The following is a 21878-nucleotide window of genomic DNA, read 5'->3' as shown; positions in this document are numbered from 1 at the left end:
GCGGAGAGGAGCGGGGTCAATGGCGACGCTGCGGGCCCGGCGGTGCCGCTCGCTGTGAGGGGCCGCGGTATGTGCCGGGGGCGGGCCCGGGGCGGTGGGGCCGGAGGAAGCGCCCGCGGGCGGGGATAGCGGCTGTGGCCGGGCCGCCGGGCCCTTCGGGTGCAGGGGTGAGGAAGGCCGGGTCTGGGCCCCGCGCGCGCGGCGGGCCATGGGCAGCTCCCGGGACGAGGGGCTGGAGGGAAGGTGAGGACAGGAGGTGACAGTGAGGACTCGGAGCAGATCGAGCCCGGCACTCCCGGGAGGGTACCGAGCTCCGGGGGCGGGTTCGGGCTGGCGGGGAGCGATTCATCCCCTCCGTCTCCGGGGCGGCTCCAGGCTCGGCACGCAGAGCCTTATTTGACGTGGTGCGGGGAGCGCTGCCCCGCTTGGTTCAGTGGTGGGTTGATGAAATGGGTATGTAAGTAGTCTTTGTTATTTAATGAGGGCTGAATATATTGGAAGGTGCACTCGGGTAACCAAGACACTGTCGCTGCTCTACATCTGTTCCAGCCTAAGTGGTGGCAAGGGTTATGAAGTTTGGGAGGTTTTTTGATCCTGGGGGTGTTGCCATCTGGTATTATAAAAACCTGCAGCAACTGTGACAAATCTTTGTCATTTGCAGTGACAGCATAGCCCTAGAATACAGTCACCAGATGCAAACATATGTAAATAGGGAGAAGTTGCCAAGTGCATGTTTTTTGCCGGGTCTGGTTTGTGTGTGTTTGCCTCTAATGGGAGAGGACAAAGAATACAGCAAGATCAGCAAACTTTATAAGTGCAAGTGAACTTTAATCTGATGCTGCTTGATGGGGTTTTTTTCCCCAAGATGGGGTTGTCAGTATCAGACAACAGTGTTCAGAATGGTGTTGAAAACACCATTGCTGCATCTCAGGCCATAGTTAAACCTTAATCCACTTAACATATCTTAAAATATATTTTCTGACTACTGCAGGTGGTTTGCTGCTTTAGTCCCCAGAGAATACTGTGTTCTTGCAGAATTCTTCTCTCTCAGTTTGCTTTTATTACTTTCTGTCACCATTGTCTTAGAATCTTTTGTTTCCTCTCCAAATATATAGGTTGAGATGACACAAGTGGAAAAACAAAATATGTTGCTCATGTAGCATTTGGATAGGAAAGCTCGCCTTGTGATCAGGACCTGTATTTGGCAGTGAGATTCAATTTTTATCTTCTGCATAGGTTTCCAGCTTCAACCACCTTCAGAAATTGCACTCAAAGAGCAAGTTGTAAACAAGTGTTCCATGCTTTCTGGAAACTGGACTTGTCTTAGGGTGGATTTTTTTTGTTAGATATTAAAAAAGATAAAAAAGTTTAAAAAAGAGAAAATCCACAGCCCTGGATGTATCTTTCCTGTCCCCAGCTCTTAAGAGAATTCTTTTTTCTTAATTTCTTTTAAGAATAGTAACCTTAAGAATGCATCCTTCTGTAACAAATATTTGTCCAGTGCTGTAACCTGGATTTCTCCTGAGACCTCAGTTTTTTCATTTTTGTTACAAGCAATACCCCACAAAAGTATCAGTTTTTGTAAGGATTTCAGGATTTTCTGTAGAACTGATTCGTTGTGCTATGAAAGGAGGATGATAAACAGCTTTCTTCCCTTATTTGGGTTAATGCATCCCTTCTTCCTTGGAAAAGTGACTGTTCTGGGATATATTCCATGCTGAAATGCAGACAGGGTAAGATCCCAAATGAACAGTACCTGGCAGAACTGTGAGCAGTCACCTGCAGTCCTTAACTTGCTGCAGTTATACCAGGGAGAGAATAAAGTAGGAAAAAGTTATGTTTGCATGTCTTTAAATGAACAGCTCTGTGTTACTGTGTTTTATCTTCTTTTTCTTTTCTGCCAGAGTTGGGATTAAATGCTTGAGAGGCAGTATTTTGTGTTTGGACTTAGCTGTTTGTTAATTCTTATTTATGTTACAGTGAGTTTTACAATACTTCTAGCTAACAAGCTAAAAATGGCCACACATCTCTCTCTACAAGGCTTTTTAAGCCATTTATGTCCATTTAATAATGGACACTTAAATTGTTTCTACTTCTAGCCTAATAACTAATCGCCTGTGACCCACAATGAGGAATTTTCTATTTAATTACAAAAGTACCACTTAGACTTATGACGAAGAAATTTCCGTCCTGAAACTTCCATCTTGCTTTCTATATATTGATACATTCTAAAACCTTAAATTCTATTTTTTCCACCATGTAACATTACAAACTTTTATTCAAACTACACACCAGTGATCCCAGTTTTATCATTTAATTTTGGAAGCTTTCTCCATGGCCTCAGGTCGAAAGCAGTGTTCTCCTCAGGGTCAACACTCATCAGCACAGAAAGCCCAAACCCCTCAGTTTATAGGGTTAACACTGTGTATGTATGTGTTGTTTGTTTTTTTTTGTTGTTTGTTTGTTTGTTTGTTTTGTTTTGTTTATGCTGTACTTGTGTGTACAGTTTTGATATACAGGCTTGAAACAAAAACAGGCATTAGGGCTTCATCGTGTAGTATGGAGCTGGCAGAATAATTCTGAAAGGAGACACCTAGGACTTACAGAAGCAGTTTGTTTCATCCTGGGCTTACAGGTGTCAAGAAACTGAGTTTCCTTGTTAGCTCAGCTACTTGGAGCATCTCCACACTGCCCCTGGTATTGAAATCTTGAAGCAGAGGGTGGCTGCAACTGTATGGGAAGGGGCTGTGCTCTCTCCAAGGGAAGTGCTGCTCATTTTCTACCTCCAGCTCTGTTTTAGCCACAGGGAAATCCCTTTCTCACTCATCTGTTGACTTCCCAGCCAGGTCGCCTTGGTTTCTATACCAGGCACAGTGTTCTGTGGTCATGATTCTCTGGAATATCCCTTTGGCCAGTTCAGGATAGCCAGCGCTGTCCTGGCCATGCTCCCCCACAGCTTCTTGTGCAGAGCCTGAGACACTGAGGAGTCTTTGACTTAGGCTAAAACTGCAGGAGTGTTATCAATGTTATTGTCATACCAAACCCAAACCACAGAACTGTAGCACTTACTAAGAAGTTTAGCTCTGTCTCAGCCAAAACCAGAACAGTTGCTAAGTTCTGAAATCTCACTGTTAATCACTTCTAAATATATGCATTCAACAACTGAAAACAGGCAAGCTTTCTCAAATTGTCGTAGATGGGGCAAAAAGAGCTTGGGATTTGATGTTTTGCCATCACTTTATCTCTCTTCAGAATTTATGTGGAGGAACAGAAATAAAAGGATGAGAGTGTAGGTGAGGGTGTTTAATTTTATTTTTAAAAATATTTATTTAAGCAAAATAAATCCATTAAACATGACTTTCAGAGAAACAGCCTGAGGCAGGTGACAAGCAAGAAAGACATGATTATGAAAAAAGAGTAAAGAAGGAGTAATAGATGATGCTTATTAGTCTTAGCAGTTATGCAGTGACTTTGTGTCTCAGTCAGTGCTTACTATGCAGTGTTCTTCAGAGAACTGAAGTTATCATAAGGGCAGCAAGTCTGTTTTTCCAGGTATTTAGTAATGTTTCACTCACTGAAAAGCATAATCAGACTCCTGATGTTTTTTGCCTGTTGTGTTTTTAGGGGACACTATTCCACAATGGATGGGGGAGATGGAACTGCTGACCTCGTGATTAACAAGAGGTTTGTGTCTGAAGCAGAGCTAGAGGAGCGGAGAAAGAGAAGGCAAGAGGAATGGGAAAAGGTCAGAAAACCTGAGGACCCAAAAGGTATGGGCTAAATGTTGGTATTTACAAGAAGTTGTGAGAATTTTTCCCTTTTGTGCAAAATAGAAAAAGTAATGGCTTTTTATATTCTATAATTTAAAAGGGTTTTACGTGAAGGAACTGGGAACTGTTGGTGGTTTAGTGTTTCTAACATATGGTCTCCCTTCCTGATTTATTCCTTTCAGAATGCCCAGAGGAGGCATATGACCCACGGTCCTTGTATGAAAGGCTCCAGGAACAGAGAGAAAAGAAGCAGCAGGAGTTTGAGGAGCAATTTAAATTCAGTAAGCACCAGCAGCAAACTGCATGTGTTGTATGCAACAGCTGTGCACAACTTCTGACTAGAGGACATGTCTGTGTGTCTTGTCTCCCTCTTTGAGAGGGAAACAAAGGCTTCAGGGGAGTATTATTTAAGTCCTGGATTTTTAAAGGAACACCTTCTGGAGACTGAGCACTGCACACATGCAAAACTCAAAAAATGTTTGCAGTTATCAAGCTGTAAACTGTTGAACACTGAGCTTATATTACATATAAAATAAAAAAGCAAAAGAAAAAAAAAACACCCAAACAAACTAACTTGATAGCAATCCATGAAAAAGTGGAAATTTATTGTGGTTTTGTGATTCATGAACTCATGCTTTAACATGTGCTTGAATTAATTACAGAAATCCTGTTAGAACAGCTGTTACATTTCCAAACCATAATTATTGGACTTAAAGTGATTTAAGAGTTAAGATTATGATTTGGAAGAAATAAATTTACATGTTTTGATTCTTCAAAAGTAGATGTTTGATGCTTCTAATGAAATGGGAACATAATTTCTATTGATATTTGAATTTCTGGTTTTATAGAAAAGCTCTTTGAAAAGTGGCAAGTACACATAGCAGCATTAATGCATTAAAGTCTCCAGCTGGACCTACAGGATTCTTTTCACCTAGAGAGTTAACAGTAAACTTTTGACCCCAGTCATTTTTGGTAACATGACTAAGCAATTCTTCCCCAAGGAGCCACCCAAAAATTGCCTGCTGTCAGCCTGAATGGGAAGGGCTTCTGATAACTGTCTAAATGAATAGTTTTTCTTGGCCAGTTATGTTAGATCTGCAACCCCTTTGCTTTGGTAATCCAATTCCATTCATTTCCAAGGAATAGAAAGTAGCCCTGAGAAGTAAACCCACTTCTGCTTTTAAGGCAACCACAGCAGAATATCAGATACAAGCTAACCTGGAGAACAAAGCCTGCTGCAGAGTGCTGGGAGGGAACCTCAATAAAACCTGAGCTCAAAGGACCTCAGTGGCTGCTCCTCTTAGTTAGCAGATGAGGCAGGCAGAAAATGAAATTAATTCATGTTACTATCTTCAAAAAATGTCCCGAGTTTGACTATTTTGCTCTCTGAAGGGGCCCTCAGCAGTAGTAGTAAGTGCTACAAGTTGCTGTTTAAAGATTTATGAATGAGCTCTGCATGAGTTGGAAGGAGCAGGGATTGGCTTTTATAAAGTAACCTCAAATAATAATTGATTTCCAGAGCTTTTCTGTCAGACACAAGCTTTCCAATTATCAGTATGAATGGATTTCCTAATTTGCCCTTAAAGTGATTAGGGCTTGCCTATGTGGGTGAAGATTAAAAGTATTATGACTTCATATCAAAGCCTAAAAATCCTCCTATGGAATTAAACTTTAATGAAGACTAAAGGTGGTATTTGGGCTAAGATCTCTGATGATGACTACAAACAGCAAGATTTGGTCTTTCTAAAACATACTGTTTATTGTCATTCTAATTAAATAATTTGCTCAGGAGGCATTGAACATTTGCAGAACAGGAAATAAAAACTTCCTGCTGCACTAGCATGTACTTTCCCTAAAGTAGGGTAGCATGTTTAGAAAGAATTTGTTTTTATTTGGAAATTAGAAGTCGTCTTGCTTCTATTTTTTAAGATTTTTTGAACAGGTGTTAAAAACTAATTAGGTTGGAATTGTTTGTTCTAAGAAAATGTACTTCCTCTTTTGAGGCAAGATTTTTGAGAGAAGGAGTAGTGTGGTTTTTATAGTTAATGGTTGGTTTAAGAACATTGGGAGGAGACAGACTTAAACTTGGTGTCTGAAACCAACAAATTTCTCCTTTCTTTATTCAGAAAATATGGTAAGAGGCTTAGATGAAGATGAGACTCATTTCCTTGATGAGGTTTCTCGGCAGCAAGAGCTACTAGAAAAGCAACGAAGGGAAGAAGAGCTGAAAGAACTAAATGAATACAGAATATCCTTTGCACTAAAATGGCTGGTGGTTATCCAGAGGAGGGTAAGAGTGGGTTGTAGTTTGTTCTGTCAGTTGACATTCTTTTTATAAAACTGCTTTTTACAGAAGGTGTATAATGATACACTTTCAAAGTTTAATGGTTTCATTGTAGCTTTGCTAGAGTACTGCAATGTTTGATATTCCCCCCTCAACTCCCACTTTGATACTTTTCTTTCCTTCTCTCCATTGTTTTGGGGTTTGGTTGTGGTTTGGTTTTTTTGTGTATGGAGATTATGAAATACCATCACTAAAAAGAGAAAGAGAACATAAAGAAAAAACAGCCTATTATTTCTGATCTTTTGCTTTTGTCTTCTTATGGAAAATTATATATATTTTTTTTAACTGCCTGATTTTAACATACCTGTTTGAAATAATGTGTGGATTGCTCTCTCTATTACTCTTCTTGGGGTATTAAGGTACTTTCTTCCTTGCTGATATCTGCAGGATGAGAAATTAAATACATCTGTGCAGATGTGCTGACTTTCTTCTGGCAAGTCAGTGCCCACGGAGTCTCGACTCCTTTGGGTAATACACTTGTAGGCAGGACTAAGAGCAGAACAGTTTGGCTTTGCTGTTAAATGCCTAATTTTCTTGTAGATATGCTAGAAAATAATATAGGATGCTTTTTCTCTCTAATTAGTGCCAGTCAAGGAAGATTGCAATGATCTAAGAATTTCTGTTCTAAGCAAAATGTTGCTCTTTTGAGGTTTACTGAACCTATGCAGAATCTGATGGTTTCCTTGTCTCCATTGCTTTTGAGTTATGGGTGAACAAAACACAAGTTCTCAGGGAAGCTTATTATAACTGAAAGAGCTTGTAGACACAAGAAGGTGACCAAAACTAGTCAGCAAATAACATTGAATAGTGCTGATACTACAGAGATTGGTGTTGTCTCATGTTAGTCAATGTTTTACAATTTAGAGCGTGTGTCCCATGAAGAGCATCTCAAGTAGCTCAGGAATGCGTTTATGAAAAAGCCATCCTGATGCATTTTTTTAACTTCAGAAATAGGCTGCAGTTAGCTGATGATTTGGAGTATTTTCTTGATTTGCTGGATCTAATCTTGGGATATTCATGGGATATATTTAGTTTTGGTGATGGTTGCTTGCGGGGCTGGCTGAACCAGGGCTGTGCAGTGTGATTGTGCTGTGGGAGCAGCTGACACCTTTCATTATGTCATGTACATCTGGGGTGAACCATACCAGCCCTGGGGGAATCTTAAGTTGCCTTGAATTAGCCACATAACACACAGATCCCTGAACAGCCTGATCAAGATGTACAGGCCATCTTACCTCAGTCTTTGCACTCTTAGTAATATTGATGGCCCTGAATCTGAAATCTTGCTGTAAAAATAAAACTGTAGAACTTATTGCTGATGGGGTGGAGGAAGGGAGAATGTTTTATAGTCACATCTCATGAGAAAATCAAAAGCGTTGCCCATTTAATTTCCACTTTTAAATTATTTTTATTTAACCATAATATTTCAAGCAACCTCAGAGCAAAATGACTTGTGTTTGAAATTTTTGGTGGTGGTCTGAAATGCAAAAGTGTTTTTTGCTTCTGCAGGTTGTTACTAATGGTTTGTCACCGCACTGACAAAAACCACTGTGCTGCATCTAAAGCTACTGTTTGAGTGCTCTTCCAAATTAATAAGAAGAATGTCAACCCAATGGATTGCATTATTTGCTCCTTTTCCTGATATAACATCTAATTTAAGCTACCCAGAGGCATTAATTTAATGGTAAAAACTACATCAATATTCAAGTACAGAGATTTTTTTTTTCTTTAACTTTTCAGGTTGAACAGTCACAAAATTATACATCTTCAGGATAAATATGCCTTGGAATATTTTAATGTACACTTGAACATAAGAAATTAATATGCATGGATGAATAGGAATTTTTCTTTCTCCTGAATGAACAGCTAGGTTTGTTTGTTTGTTCGTTACCTTATCCAGACCCCCCCTGTTCAGATAAAGATTTACAAATATTTTTTAAGCCATTTCCAGTAAGTATTTCAGAACAAGATCTTGTCTTCACTGCCGTCTAAATGTAGGAACAGTCCCCCTCCAAGAAGCTGGCTTTACTGAAGGACAGCTTGTTTAGTGCAGTTGATATTTAAGATTGAGAGGTTTGTTTCTAATGTTGTCTTCCTGAGAGGGAACACTTCTTGGCTGGGTACAGCATTACATTTGCTAATGACAGCAGGATGTATAAAATACCTACTAAAAATGTGCTGTACCCTTCTAATTGAGGAGTTTTAGGATGGAAGCTAAAAGCCTGCAATTTGGTATCTTTTAAAAGAAAAGCCTTTGACTTCCTCAGCCAGGCTTAGAATATAACAAGGTAACGAACCTAAATGTGGCAGTTGAGCACTGCAGTGTATGGAAGAATTGTGTGGCAGCATCAAATCATTTGGCACAAGGAGCTTTCAGATGACTTCAGGCAGCCACAGGATGGCACTCCTGTACCATCTCAAAAATAGATAAAATTGAACAGTGGTTTGGGCTGAGAACACTCAGTTGAAGTAAGTCTGGGTAACTGCTGTATCCTTAGGAAAATCAAATAATAAATGGCATCTGAACATTCCTGTTTGTAAAGTCATTGGAGACTGAGTGTCAGTTCAAAGCAGAGTCTTTTAAGTTTTTGGTTTTGAGATGTTCAGTGGGGGGAAAAGCTATGGCTTCAAATATATGGGCCATCATATGAAATTCACTATCCAATATATGTCTGCAGTGACTGGGGCACCTGTAAAACTCCAGCTTGTGGAATTGTAGTTGGAGGAGAAACTGTTAGAGCACTAGATTTGAGTTTATAAACATGCTTTTAAACTAGGTTCATTTGCCTTTGCCTGTGCAGTTAAAATTTTTGCTGAATTTTGTGTGACTCTCCTGGCACCTCATCTACAAACAGGGTCTTTGACAGATTTCTCTTCATCACACAAGGAGATGTGTTCTGTGTGTGCAGAGTGTGCCCTAACAAACAGACCAAGCTCCTTCTTATCCCATCTGAGAACCTGCTTAAGCTTCTTCATTTCATTATAAGTTTCAGCTGCATTGCACCTTGCTAACACTGTTTTAATCTACTTAGCTTTTCTGAGCAGTTGCAGTCTTTTTTGGGTGAATCTTGGACCACAGTTCCCCTTAATCAATGTCTCCTTTCTCTTGGGATTTGTGCTCAGACCAGCAGTAGAAGCCTTGTGGTCCTTACAGAGATATGAGCTGAAAAGGTATAGTGCTAAAGACCAAACACAAAAAATGCAACTGTTCTGTCTTGCTAGGATGAAGTCTGCTGGGCTCAGCAAAAAGAGGGTTTGAAGAATGGCAGTGAGTGCATAGATTGCTACATAGCTTTTCTGGTAAGGATTAGAGTGTGGAGCAGCAAATTTGAATTACAAATGTGTTGATACCCATAGAAGGGGAAGTACTGCATTGCCTATCTGGTTTGTTTGTTTTGGTCCAGCCTCACCTTTTTGCTTTTCTAAGGCCTTTAGGAAAAGGCAGGATGGTGGATATGTTCATGGGTGCTGGGTGTTTTGTGTTACACCTTTCTGGCTTCAGAACAGGAGCTCCCAGACTGCTGCCTCGACATTTTCACAGGGAGAGCTGATCCTGCTACCTGAGAGAGCTCAGACCCCAGAGGGCGAAGTATCTTCTCTTTTGGCTGAGGCTACCAGCTCAGTGTCATTACAAATAAGTTTATTTTGATAGAATATGTGAATGAACTTAGGTCGCTGCTGTCAGCAGAGCTGGCTAAATATATCAGGGAGGAAATGTCTGTTCCCCCCCTTCCTTCCCAGTTGATCCTTAACCCTTAATTCACAGCACTCTCGCTAAAGTGGGAGTCAGTATGGACCCAAAGAAGGAAACTGAGAAGAAATTGCCCATGAAGTCAGTGGAAAACAAGAACAAATTTTCTCAGGCAAAGCTGTTGGCAGGAGCTGTGAAACACAGAAGGTTAGTTTCACACCTCTATAAATTCATGAGGAACGGAACCCAGTTAGCAGTGTAAAGGGAGACCGGCCAAAACTGCCTCCAGAGAGTGAAGTGTAAACCTTAGCCCTAAAGAAAAAAGGGGGGAGGTATAAGAAAAGACCAGTCTTGTTGCTATAGGCTCTCACAAACTGTGGGGAAAAACATGAAGCAAATCAAATAGATAAGTGTGTGTAAAGCAAGTGGGTAGGATCTTCATTTTAGAGTGCCAGGCTTGGGCAAGCCTGCTTGGGGTTCGAGGGAATCTATTTTATGTCTCTGTAGATATCAGTGTCACTTCAGGAATGCAATTTCATTCAGGTTGCCTAATTTATCAGCCAATTATACCTGTGTTTAAAATGGATTTTTTTAATTGCTGCTGGGGACAGCATGGGGAAGACAAGGTTACTAGAGAGGAGCTTTGTGTACCAATTTGGTCCTGAGGATATCAGAGAAACTTCCCAGTAGTTTGCACTGATACATCAACACCCTTTCCATCCCAGGGAGGTGACAGCTGCATTTGTGATGTGTTTGCTGCTTTGATCTTGGCCTGGAAATACAGCTGCTGGTGTGCTACAGGTTATGGAGAAACCAGGCATGTGGGACCAGAGTTATTTCCACAGATGAATCATCTAATACTTTAGATGATTCCTGGTATCTCAAAATCCAGTGTGTTTGAATCGTCTCAGAGAATGTGATATTATTTTAGAAGCTTATCTTGTAGGTTGATGTTTAGCTCCCAGCACAGCAGTTAATTGCATGTCTGAAAACTGAAGTAAACACTTCCACCACCTAATGTCTGTGGGGTTGGATAATAGTTTGGATTTCAGGAAGGCAGAAAAGAAAAACCCTGAGCTGATAACAAGCAGCCAATAATGTTGTTTTTGTCTTGTAACTAATAGTACTTAACCCAGTAGGATGTAGAAAAGGAGCTGACATGTGCTTAATAGTACTTCTAAAGTCTGCAGATGGCATCTGTTTAAAGAGAGCATCTTAACTGACATGTCAGTGCCATTGCAGACTTGCTTTGCAGTCTTCTATTTTTGCCATCTTATCTTCTATTGCAAAGTGGCCCAAAGCAAGTGTAGTGTGAGCTCAACATCTGCTCCCTGAGCTTTGTAATTTCCTGTAAAGGATGTATTACTATTAAAAGCTCTTAGCACAGAATAACCTTTCATCTGTACTGCATGTTCTGATAGGGACCAAAAAGAGTTAATGCATAATAATGCTCATGCTTCATCAGTTCATCACTGCTGATGTGGGAAGCATTTGTTTATGTGGATGCTTTAGAATTGGGTACATGCAGGATTTTGGGGGGGGAAATCTGAGCAGTGACAGGGGAGAGCTATAGAAGCTCTGAAGAGCCAGAAGTCCAAGTCATGCTCCTTTCTCCCAGTGCCACTTTGGACCCAGAAAGGACCTTTCTGGACACTGTAGCTCTGTGAATTACTGTAAGAGTGTCTGGGTTTACTGGGTGCAAGATTTCCAGATGTTTTAGAACAGGCTCTCTAGGTCCTTGAAAGAGGGGAAGGAAGTCCTGCAAGGGGAAAGCCATGGATTGTTGGCACCAGCAAGCATGATAATCATCCACGTGTGCAAGGCTGTGGTCATGTGGGTGTCTGAAGCTCAGGTAGTCATTCCCTGTCTCCTGTGGGGCACATCCTGCTGAATAGGCAGCACTAGGTTGCTGTATGAGGGTTTGATTTGAACTCTGAGAGGTGTGTTCCTTTCCCAGGTTAACAAGTGTTACATGCAGTGTAGGTGTTGAAGCTTTCTTGGATCCTGCATATCCTGCAAGGAGCCTTAGCTAATGGCAGTTGGAAGTGGTGATGGTCATCAGGGGACCCTGCTGGCCCTTGCTGTAGCATTTGAGGCAAAGCTGTAACAATGACTTCACAGTAATTAAGTGGTTACCTGTGAAGAACAAGACACTTTCTCATTTTTTCCACAGTTCAGATAGTGGTAACAGTGTGAAGAGGTTGAAACTAGACACTGATCATGATGAAAAGAATCAAGGTATGTCCCGACTTCTGCATGTGGGAAGCTGTGTGTCTGTCACTGAACAGCAACTGAGTTGGGGTTAAATCTCATAGAGGCTTTGCTTTTCTGTTCCTTCGCTGGGTAAGACAGCATGGACTTTGGTTGGCACATTCTCTTTTAAAGCAGTAGAAATGGTAAGTGTGGGTGCTGACAGCCTTCATGGAAAATAGAGCTGCAGGGAACCTCTGCAGGTTATCAGGATGTCCCCTGCCCAAACCAGTCCTGACAGATATTTATCTTAGAAGCTCTTAAGTGTCCACAGATAGGGACTGTCTTCCTTCAAGAAGTTTATTAATCTGAAAGAGTTTAACCTGATAACTAATAGAATTGTCCTTAGGTGCATTTCAAGTTTAATGCTTGTTCTGTGGGCAGGAGATGTGGAGAACAGATCATTCCCTTCCTCTTCACGGCAGCAGTGTATGGGATTTGTATACATCCACTTCAGCTTTATGCTCTGAAGTGATTCAGTCCATCCTGAAATCAATTTGTTTCAGAAAATTGTGGGGAACTAGAAGAAAAATTAAGTTGTGTTTCAGCTTTAGCTGTCAGGGCTGCAATTGACTTGCTGTCAAGATACTCTGACACAAATCGGGTGAGCTGCAGTTGTGTAACTACAACCCAAGGCGCTTCCTGAATCTCCTTCTGTTCAGTAAACTTTCAGAACAGCAGAAATAATTAATTAGCCATGGAAAGATGGGTGATGTTGACTAGCAGAATGATGGAATAAAACTTTTTCTCAACTATGCTGTTATATTGCAAAAAAAAAATAAATACTCAATTACTCAAAGCAGAGACATTTATTCTTATTTAGTGGGTTTGGTACATGACAAGCATCAAACTGACAGCTTTAGAATAAAAAATCTGTAATGCCAGCATAGAGCTGGGCTTAAACTAAGGATGAGAAGAAAAAAATCCCCTGAGGTAGCAAGTCCTCCCTGCCAGAATAGCTTTATTACAGCATAAAGCTGCCTTATGCTCTAATTAAATCCTGAAATCATCCGTTGCTGATGTGGGAAAAGCAGGTGAGTGACACGTGGCGGTTCCTGGGCTGATTGAAAGCCCTTTCCTGCACTCCAGTTTTTGACGGGGGTTTCCTCTCTTCCAGAAAAACCCTCCTGTGTTCCCTTGGGGAGCAGCTCAGTGGGAGGCTCCACAGTGCATTGTCCCTCAGCAGCTGTGTGCATCGGGATCCTGCCTGGCCTGGGCGCCTACTCGGGGAGCAGCGATTCGGAGTCCAGCTCAGACAGCGAAGGCACTATCAATTCCACTGGGAAGATTGTCTCTTCTGTCTTTCGTGGCAACAGTTTCTTTGATGGTCCATAACAAAATCCCTCCGTGAGTAATGTAGTGCAGAATATCTTCCAAAGTCCTGATGGATGCTTGTTGCATCCTTCTGCCCCAAATATAATCTTTCTAGCTAACTTCTCAACTTTAATACACTCAGATGCTCCTAAAGTAACTCATCATTCCCCCCCCCCCCCCAACTTTCCATTTCTGGGGTGCCTACTGAGCCTGGAAGAAAAGCTGCCATCCAAAAACAGAAGGCACTCCTAACCATGTCACAAAGGTCTGAGGGTATGGAGGAGAGAGCTTTAGCTTTTACAATTCTTACAGAAAGAATTATGTTGATTTAAGAAGTTTATACAAGACTTACAGGCAAAAAATAATCACTTGAAGCAGTGAAGTCTTGTAGAAGGAGCCATGTGTTCTGTTTTAAAATGTCATTTTTATTCTGTATTTGAAAAATGGGGGCAGAACCAAATTTGAGCAGATGGTGAAGTGTAGATTGCCATGACACTGTAAGGAAGTTTTAGTGTTACATGATTAAAGACGTTCTGAATGCATTTTTTTATCTCTGCCTGTGCCATTCATAATTGTTCTCATTCCATTAATCAATTTCTGCTCTACCCAACCAGCCCTTCCCTCAAACCACAATCCACAAGAGGTGTAGGTCAGCTTCCCACAAAAGTAGAGGTGCTGATGGAACACTTGGTCTGAGTGAGTTCACAGGAACTGCAGTTGGCCTTTCTGCTCGAAGGCTGTTGCTCCAGCACTGGGCCTTGACAAGTCATGCAGCTTTTCAGCAGCAATGTCCTGAAGGGCATGAATCTAGAGCAGGTGGGACTTCCCTGTTCAGCCAAATTCCTTTGTACAGAGGATGGAGAATTCCAGAAGTACGGCTGAGGGCCCATCCTTTCAATCTCAGTGTGTGCCAAAGGGCAGTTACCTGGAGGTGATACTGAGGGACTTGGGAGAGAGCAGCTGAGCTAAAAGCAGAGAAAACAAGGCCTGCAGTGGATTTATGCCTTAGCTTGAGTGCTGAATTTTCCAAAGGAAATGGGGAGAGTTGTGCTCACAATGAAGCTGTCCTTAGCCAAATACCCTTTCTGTTTGCACAGCCACAGTCAGATCCTTACACACTGAAATTCCTCCCCTGTTCTGGGCTGCCTGACACCTCCTGTGTTTGCTCCAGAGTTGTTCCTGCCTCTTTACAGTAATTATGCCACTTTCAGGTGGAAAATAAGTAGCAGCCTCCCTAATGCTTTGCTTTTGATGACTTTCGTCTTACTGAGCTATGGAATGAAATGGAAGTGGTGCACAAAAAAAAACCAAAGCGTATTTTTTTATTAAAGTTGCTTGGGCAAGAGCCTCAAGGAGTTGGTATGAGAGCTGTTGGTGTTCTTCCCTGGCATTAAACTGGATCAGTAATCTGACTTTAGAGTCAGAGCAGCCTGGCCCAGCTGTCAGCATTCTGGGGCCATTTTCCTGAGTGGTATCTTGTACAGCTGCAGTCATAATGCCTGATTTAGACAGAAATTTATGGTGGGAGTTTCCAGCCAATTGTGGGAAATGCAGAGGTGGGCTGCAGGTGAGATGGTGTGTATGTTATGGTGTGTACATGGGCTATGCAAGGCCAGGAGGAGACATAATCCAGGAAAGGCAGATGTGAGGGCCCTCTGCCTTTCTCCTGTTCCTAGAAGAATGGAATAGGACACCTGGGGAATGCCTTTGAGTCTGCTCTGCTGTTCTCAGGGCCTGGCCTGTGTAGACAAACTGCAGAGCTGTCCCAGCTCCTCACTCCATCCCTTGGTCCCATTTACCTTTATACATCAGAAGCCATCTGACATTAAAATACTCCAGTGCTCTGGGAGATGTGCTGGCAAGTGCAGAGTGCATGGGATGGAGGATAAAGCAGACCTGAAAAGGGCAGCTATGGAAGTAACCTTGCCCCAGGCTGCCAAAGCTGGGGACTGAGAGCTGGCTTTGGATGGCTCCAGCAGCTCATTCACTGGTGGATTTAGATTTTTTTGTTGTTGTTGTTGTTATTTTTAAGAAAAAGCCATGAAGCATAGTGTGTGCTTCATCCCCTCCCCAGGGACAGCTCAATAAACCACTTGTTGTCTGTGGTAGTTGTTAAAGCTTCAGCGAGGTGTTAAAAAAAGCCCAACAAACCCCCACAAACACTCTACTAGCAGAAGAGTTTACGAGCTCCTGCAGCTGCGTGTGAGGTTCTTGATGGAAATCTAAAAAAAAAAAGAAAAAAAAAGTTTTTTCCAAAGCCGCAGACTTCGATCTGGAAGCTGAGCTGGATACAACATTATTTTTAAACAAGCCACCCTTCAAAGGCTGCTTCTCCCTTTAGAAGAGGGTGGTGTTGGTTGTTTAATTTCCCTTCCAGGTTTTGCAAGGCAAACGTTTCTCAGAGCAGTCCCACCTCTCCCAACGGATGGGGTCTCACCCAGTGCTGTGCTTGGAGCTGACTGACTGTGGGACTGCCTGGGGCCATCTGTGTGCTGGTGACTTGGTGGCAGCAGTGACAGCCACAAGGTTGCTGGTAGAGAGAACAACCAGAAGCACATGCCTGTGCAGAAAGGGCTACAGGCTTTATGTAGGGACAGCAACCTCCCACCTCAAAAGCTTCCATTAACAGGGAGGAGACTCAAGTCAAGTCTGTTTGAGTTTGGAGCAGTGCTGGTGATCCCTGCCAGATATTCAACAGCATACTCAGCTTCAAAAGACCTTCATCTAGTTAAGAACATCATAAAGCAGCAATTAGCACATTGCTGATGAGCAGCTCAAAGGGAGCTGCTGGAGAGCAGGATTTCATTACCCAGCCCCTCTTCTCCCAGGCAGCAGGGAGCTTTTGTTACTCAGACTTGTTCTAGAGTTGAAGCAGCAGTGAACCATGAAACTCCCTTTGATGGTTTGTTGTGGGGGTCACCAGGGTTTTCCCAAGCACACAGACTAAGCTCAGGCACGCATTAAGGGCATGCTGCCTTCCCCAGGATATCCACCTTCACTCACTCCCTCTGGGATGCTGCCATTGACACTGGGGGGCTGATCCTGGGGCGCAGCCAGCAGAGCAACTGAGGGACCAGGACAGGCCCTGTCAGGGTGACTCCAAACACCCAGCACTGCTGACAGTGTAAGCCGCTCCCAGACCTTCCCATCTAGGAGACTCTTAGTTTTAAATGTCCAAGTTTCTTTATTAACCTGAGTATAACAAATATAACATGTACACAGTATAAAAATGAACACAGAACCTGACAGGTGTACAGGTACAACACAAATACGTGAACTATACAACAACCAGTTCATTAAATGATAATAATATATTAAGCATTTAATTGCTTGGAAAAAGCAAATTTTGATCATAAAAATTGTATCCTGTACCACTGAAATTATACAAAGTACATTCAATACTGAAAAGTGACTCAACGGAGCAGGACCAAGGCATGGCCTGGCTGCTTAGTGTTACCTTGGGCCAAGACTGTACAAAATGAATCCAGACACTTTGCTGGGATGAGTCTTAAGAACTTAGCAATTAAATTAAGAAGTACAAAGTGTTTCAGGAAGGGTATTCTTCTCTTTAAAAGCATGTGGAACGTGCTTTTGGCAACCAACAGGCTTCGGCAACATGCAGGGGGTGCAGCCTGGCACAGCTCTACGCAGGCTCTGAGTTGATGGGTGGCAAGTTTTGGTGCTTGAAGTACTGCACAACTTGCTGGGGCAGCTCTGCCAACACAGCTTTGGCCAGGGTCTCCTTGGGGACCTGTGAGGCAAAGGGAATCAACACCAGTGTTAGGACAGCCACAGGGGACTGACTGAGCAAACATGGCTGGGCTGTCCCCAGCTTCAGATCTTGGCATTTCATTTAATACCTCCTACAGTCTCTTGCTAGCCAGCATTTTATACACCTGGGTTTATTATATTCTGTACTACCCTTCCATCCAGGAGAGAATCCACTGGTACAGAGGAATAAAACATCCTGGGTAGGTCAGAAAAACCAGACATGAGTACCAGGAGGTAAAATAGATAGACACTGATTAATGAGGGGAATTAAAAGAGGGGAAGATAAGCACAAGCTCCATCCTTGGCAATCAATCCTGTGCCAGCAACAGCCTCTGTCTGAGTTGTCTCCTGGATGATTGCAATGGACCCATCCCACAGAGGGAATGTGCAGGGCCATTGACACCATTGCCCCTTCCTACAGGGGATGGGGTTCCTTCTCAGGACAATTCAGCATGAAACCTTTGGTGTGGGGCACATTAGGGGTGCTGGATGAGGCCTGAGTGGGTCTCACCAAAACCATTACAGGACTGTGGTGAGGAACATGAGCCCAGTGCTGCACCACCCTGCTGCAGGAACCCAGATCCTGCTCTGAGTCACCAGTTTTTGCTCCCACCTGACAATGACAGGGAAACATGGCATGGTCAGGTGGAGCCCACTACAGAACTGCAGAGCAGTTACCCCTCCCTGCCCCTGCCTGCAGCGCTGATTTATATGATCCATGCCAGACCATCCCTGAAGGTAAGACAGAGCGAGACAGGCAGGTACCTCTTGTTTCTGTCTGCCTGTACCGTGGTTGTTCCAGGGTGTGATTCCAGGTCTGACACCCCATTTCCCCCCGCGATCACCTCCCCTGCCCTCGCTCACGTTGCGGAAGTTCCGGAAGGGCACGAACTGGACGATGTCGCGCACGGCCTCCTCGCCAGTGTAGGAGTGCAGCACCCGGCTGTCCCCGTCCAGGAACTCCATGGCTGCAAAGTCAGCGTTGCCCACGCCCACGATGATGATGGACATGGGCAGCTTGGACGCCTGCACCACTGCGTGTCTCGTCTCGTCCATGTCGCTGATCACCCCGTCCGTGATGATGAGGAGGATGAAGTATTGCTGTGGAGGGGAGGGCACAGGGTCAGACCCAGTGGGATGGGTACACCCTCACACTGCAGCCAGGGCTCGCTCTGCAGGCTGTCAGTAGCCAGGGTGCTTCACATGAGGGGTGGCAGGTCCCCTGGGGATTTGGGGGTGAGGTTCACCATTTCCCAGGACAGCTGGCATCATGCCCTTTAGCAGAATCCAGAAATTCAGGTGTTCCTATTTCCTGTGGTTTTTGAAAGATCTTAAACTGCAAACCAGTTCTCACTCCAAAATATTTTTCTGAATTACTGATTTGCTGTACTTAATGATGAAAAAATCCCCAACTTCTAAACTGTACAGGATCTCTGTCAGGGCCAGGAGGAAATCAGGGTTGACACATAAGCCCAGCTGGGAGATGAAATCTCCCTCTTCCCGCACACAGTGGGGTGTGTTTTGGGGTGCTCCTCATCAACATCTCCCTGCTCTGATGGGTATGGGACACACTGAGGGGGGATACAGAGGATAATGGCAAGCTGGGGGATGACAGAGCAGCAGCATTAGAAACTGCTCCCTTTCCCTTGGGAAAAGGAGGGCACCAGGGCCACTCCTGAAGAACTGGGGAAGGATGGACAAACAGATGGCCAGATGACCCTGCTGGACTAAGCTCTGCAAACCTGGAGCATGTGGACCCCCCAAAAATCCCATCTCTGTCTCCAGGAAAAGTAATGGCTCAATTCTGGCACATTACAGAGCTTGTGCGTACTGGAGAAATGACGAAAACAAGCACTTAAGAGCATTAAAGCCCTTTGTTCCTCTCCTCATTCTTTCCGTTTCCTCTGAAAACCGCTAGTGCAGCATTCTGGAAAAGCAAAGGAAGGAGTGCTGCCCCAAGCCTGTTTTTCTGGTCTTCTTCCAGTCCCCATCTCCTGAAACCTTCCCTAAGCTTCATCTGCTCTTGATGATCTGCAATGCTAAACTCCAAGTACTAACAAAGCTGGGTAGAGCTTAAACACAACCCAAGGACACGAGTGAGGAGATTTTTCCAAGTCTGGCCCTTCCCCACATCAACCCCTTTTGATGAATTAATCCTGCCTGTACAGCACTGTCCAGGGCTTTTATCTAAATATGAACTTTTGAGAGTAAATCATGGTGAAACATACGCCTGCAGAGCAGGACTGCAACATCTGAGTCTGGAGGACAAACTCCAGGAGAGGACCTGCACTGGTCAAAACTGGAAACAGGACTTAGACCTCACCCCATCTGGGAGCCAGTATGGGAGGAAGAGTATAAAACCTTGAAGGGAGCAGCTGATAATGACTTTAAGCTGGTTCTCCCTTCTCTGCCTGGCCCTTCTACTGGAAACATGGAAAGGGTTATTTCCCTTTGTTCCCTTTTTTCTGTGAAATCCGTAACAGGATCTGAGAAAAATGCTGGAAAGTATGCAGGAAAAGGGGTGGGGAGGCAGAGCTTGTCAAATGTTTATCACAACATATTTCAGAAGAGCTGATGCTGGGGATCAGCCTCAAAGCCCAGGGGCTGTGTAGGGGTGATAAGCATCACTATAAGCAAGGGACCAGGGGGCAATGCTGGAGACCATCAGTGGGAGATTCCCCAGGGAGCAGTGACAGTTTTGGTGGTGTCAGTAAATGACAGCAGGACAGGAGTGCTGGTGGCACCTCTGAGCTCCAGCTGCAGTACCCAGCCAGGGTGGCATCTCTGCCAAGCCACAGAGCTGCTGGTGCACAAGGACCAGGCTGAGGGGGGGTCTATTGCACATCAACACAGCAGCACCTGCCTCCTGTCTCCTGTTTTTCTTATTAAAATGGCTGATCTCTGCATCCCCATGGGCTCCTGGGATGATTCCTGATCCATTTGTTAATGATACCAGCAATTAGGCTCAGGCAGGTGAGCAGGACTTGGAGGGATTAGGCAGCACTGAACAGCATGAGGTGAGAAAAGGGGCAGTTTGGATGCAGGGACCCTGCTGGAAAGGTGAGTTTTAATTCCCCAAAGCTTATTAATCCTTCCCCAAGAGTCAAATGGTGTAACATCCCTCAGCCCCTCCCGCAGCCGTGGGATGTTTTATTCTCCCATCCCTTAAGAGCTGAGGGCTCTGTTTGTGATCTATGTTGCTATGGAAAAACTACAAGGTTTTTTGGTCTTATTTGAAATGCTGGGAGCAAACAAGAGGGGAGGAAGAGAAGGGCAGGTCCAGGCAGCCACCGAAGCCATCAGCACCAGGAGTGGCTTTGATGCACGAGTTGAAGATGGGAGGGAAGAGGAGAAGACCCTGGGGGAGTGAGATCCCTCATCAATAATGCTTTGTGCTGCCAAAAAAACACTGAGCCAAGCCAGGCTTGCCTCTGATGGCACTATTAGTGCCCATTATTTAAAATCTCCCTTGATTAAATTATTAGTGCCAGCAAAGGGGTGCAATTTGCATACGATTAGTGCCTCTGCTCAGTGCTGAGCCCGTGGGCTCTCCCTCCCCCACTGACAGCGACACAGAAAACGAAGAAATGAGGAGCAACAGCACTCACAGCAAGGCTGGAAAAGGTCCTTGTGGGGAATAGGTTTTAGGTGTGATCCTGCTTTGCTCCAGGCAGGAATCAAGGAAGTTTTTACTCCAGTATCTCCTGCCATGCAACTGCTGATGCCCAAGCTGAGCTTTTTTCACCAGCAAAAGCCAGGGGCCAGATCTGTCATTCTCCATGGGCAGCCTGCTGCCACAGGGACCCAAGGGAGTTCTATCTTGCAGACTTCAGGTGCTCTTCACACCCCTAAGAGGACACTTTGGTCACCACTGGCAAGGCTGGACCCACAAAGAAGGGAAAGACATGAAAGCCAGCTCAGGCTTTGTGATTCCCTGCCCAAAGCCATCAGGATACCATCACAGCACGGAATCTTATGGACTTACCGATGCAGTTTCCTGTTGGGTGGCTTGAGCTGCAAAACGGGCCACGTGGTTGATGATGGGGGAGAAGTTGGTGGGTCCGTAGAAGCGGATGTGGGGCAGGCACGCAGAGTATGCTTGGACAATGCCCTCCACACCTTCAGGGAAAGCAGAGAAACCAGGCATTACAGAGTGTCACAATTCAGGACCACAGCAACCCCAGTTAGGAATTATTAGCTCATTCTGTCATAGAGCTGAAGTCAGATCTATTCTCCCCGCTTCCTGCCCAGCACATCCAGATCTACAAGTTTCTTCCATCCCAAATTTCTGAATATGCAAGCTTTGTTCTTCAGTCACATTGCAGTGGGTCCTTAGACCTTCTGTGGTAGGGAAGTCCTCGTAGTGCCCACAGTCAATGAAGGCATTCCTTGGGACTGTGAAAATATCTCAGAATCAGCCAAGGAGGAGGAACAAAAAGAAAAGCAACTCCTGGTCTCTGAACATAATCAAAAAACACATAGAGTCCACTGTAGCCCTTACCACTTGAGCAGTCCTTTAGCCACCCCTGTGAGCAGCTATCAGCTGCTAAATGGAGTGTTAAGTCTGAATTCCCCATCTGCTAAACAGGCCTTGTGTTTCTTGCAGCCTTCCTGGGAGAGCAGACGGCTGGTAGGACACACCAGACAGCAGAGTGAAGGTGGATTTTACACAGTCTGAATCCAGTTGCATCTTACCCTGGGCCTTCCTACACACCCCCAAATTTTCTGTGCTTTCCTC

The 21878-nt window shown here is 44.1% G+C and overlaps 2 protein-coding genes across 2 annotated transcripts in view; one reads left to right on the top strand and one right to left on the bottom strand.

Moving 5' to 3' along the window:
* Positions 1-14593, top strand: PSME3IP1 (proteasome activator subunit 3 interacting protein 1). The gene is made up of 7 exons (XM_062500200.1): positions 1-67; positions 3625-3770; positions 3953-4051; positions 5897-6018; positions 9879-10012; positions 11979-12043; positions 13173-14593. Exons 2-7 carry the CDS (start codon positions 3641-3643, stop codon positions 13388-13390), a joined length of 768 nt encoding a protein of 255 aa, XP_062356184.1. The 5' UTR covers positions 1-67; positions 3625-3640; the 3' UTR covers positions 13391-14593.
* A 2419-nt stretch (positions 14594-17012) lies between these two features.
* The window catches only part of CPNE2 (copine 2), a 32215-nt gene continuing 27349 nt past the window's right edge, over positions 17013-21878 (bottom strand). The window contains exons 13-15 of the mRNA XM_062500372.1: positions 21126-21259; positions 18005-18241; positions 17013-17120 (exon numbers count right to left, since the gene is read on the bottom strand). Of these exons, the coding sequence (XP_062356356.1) occupies positions 17013-17120; positions 18005-18241; positions 21126-21259 (479 nt within the window). The remainder of the gene's footprint in view (positions 17121-18004; positions 18242-21125; positions 21260-21878) is intronic.

The sequence above is a fragment of the Cinclus cinclus genome, chromosome 11 (genome assembly GCF_963662255.1).
Source record: "Cinclus cinclus chromosome 11, bCinCin1.1, whole genome shotgun sequence".
Taxonomy (NCBI): domain Eukaryota; kingdom Metazoa; phylum Chordata; class Aves; order Passeriformes; family Cinclidae; genus Cinclus; species Cinclus cinclus.
Note: the sequence above shows the minus strand (reverse complement) of the source record. Positions and strands in the feature narration are given on the sequence as shown.

Bases quoted from the DNA above. Each gene is read 5' to 3' on its own strand.
- PSME3IP1 (XM_062500200.1), top strand. From the start codon at position 3,641: ATGGATGGGGGAGATGGAACTGCTGACCTCGTGATTAACAAGAGGTTT. The intron at 6,019-9,878 runs ATATCCTTTGCA...CCCTTAATTCAC, and splicing joins AAGAACTAAATGAATACAGA to AGCACTCTCGCTAAAGTGGG. The intron at 12,044-13,172 runs GTATGTCCCGAC...CCTCTCTTCCAG, and splicing joins TCATGATGAAAAGAATCAAG to AAAAACCCTCCTGTGTTCCC.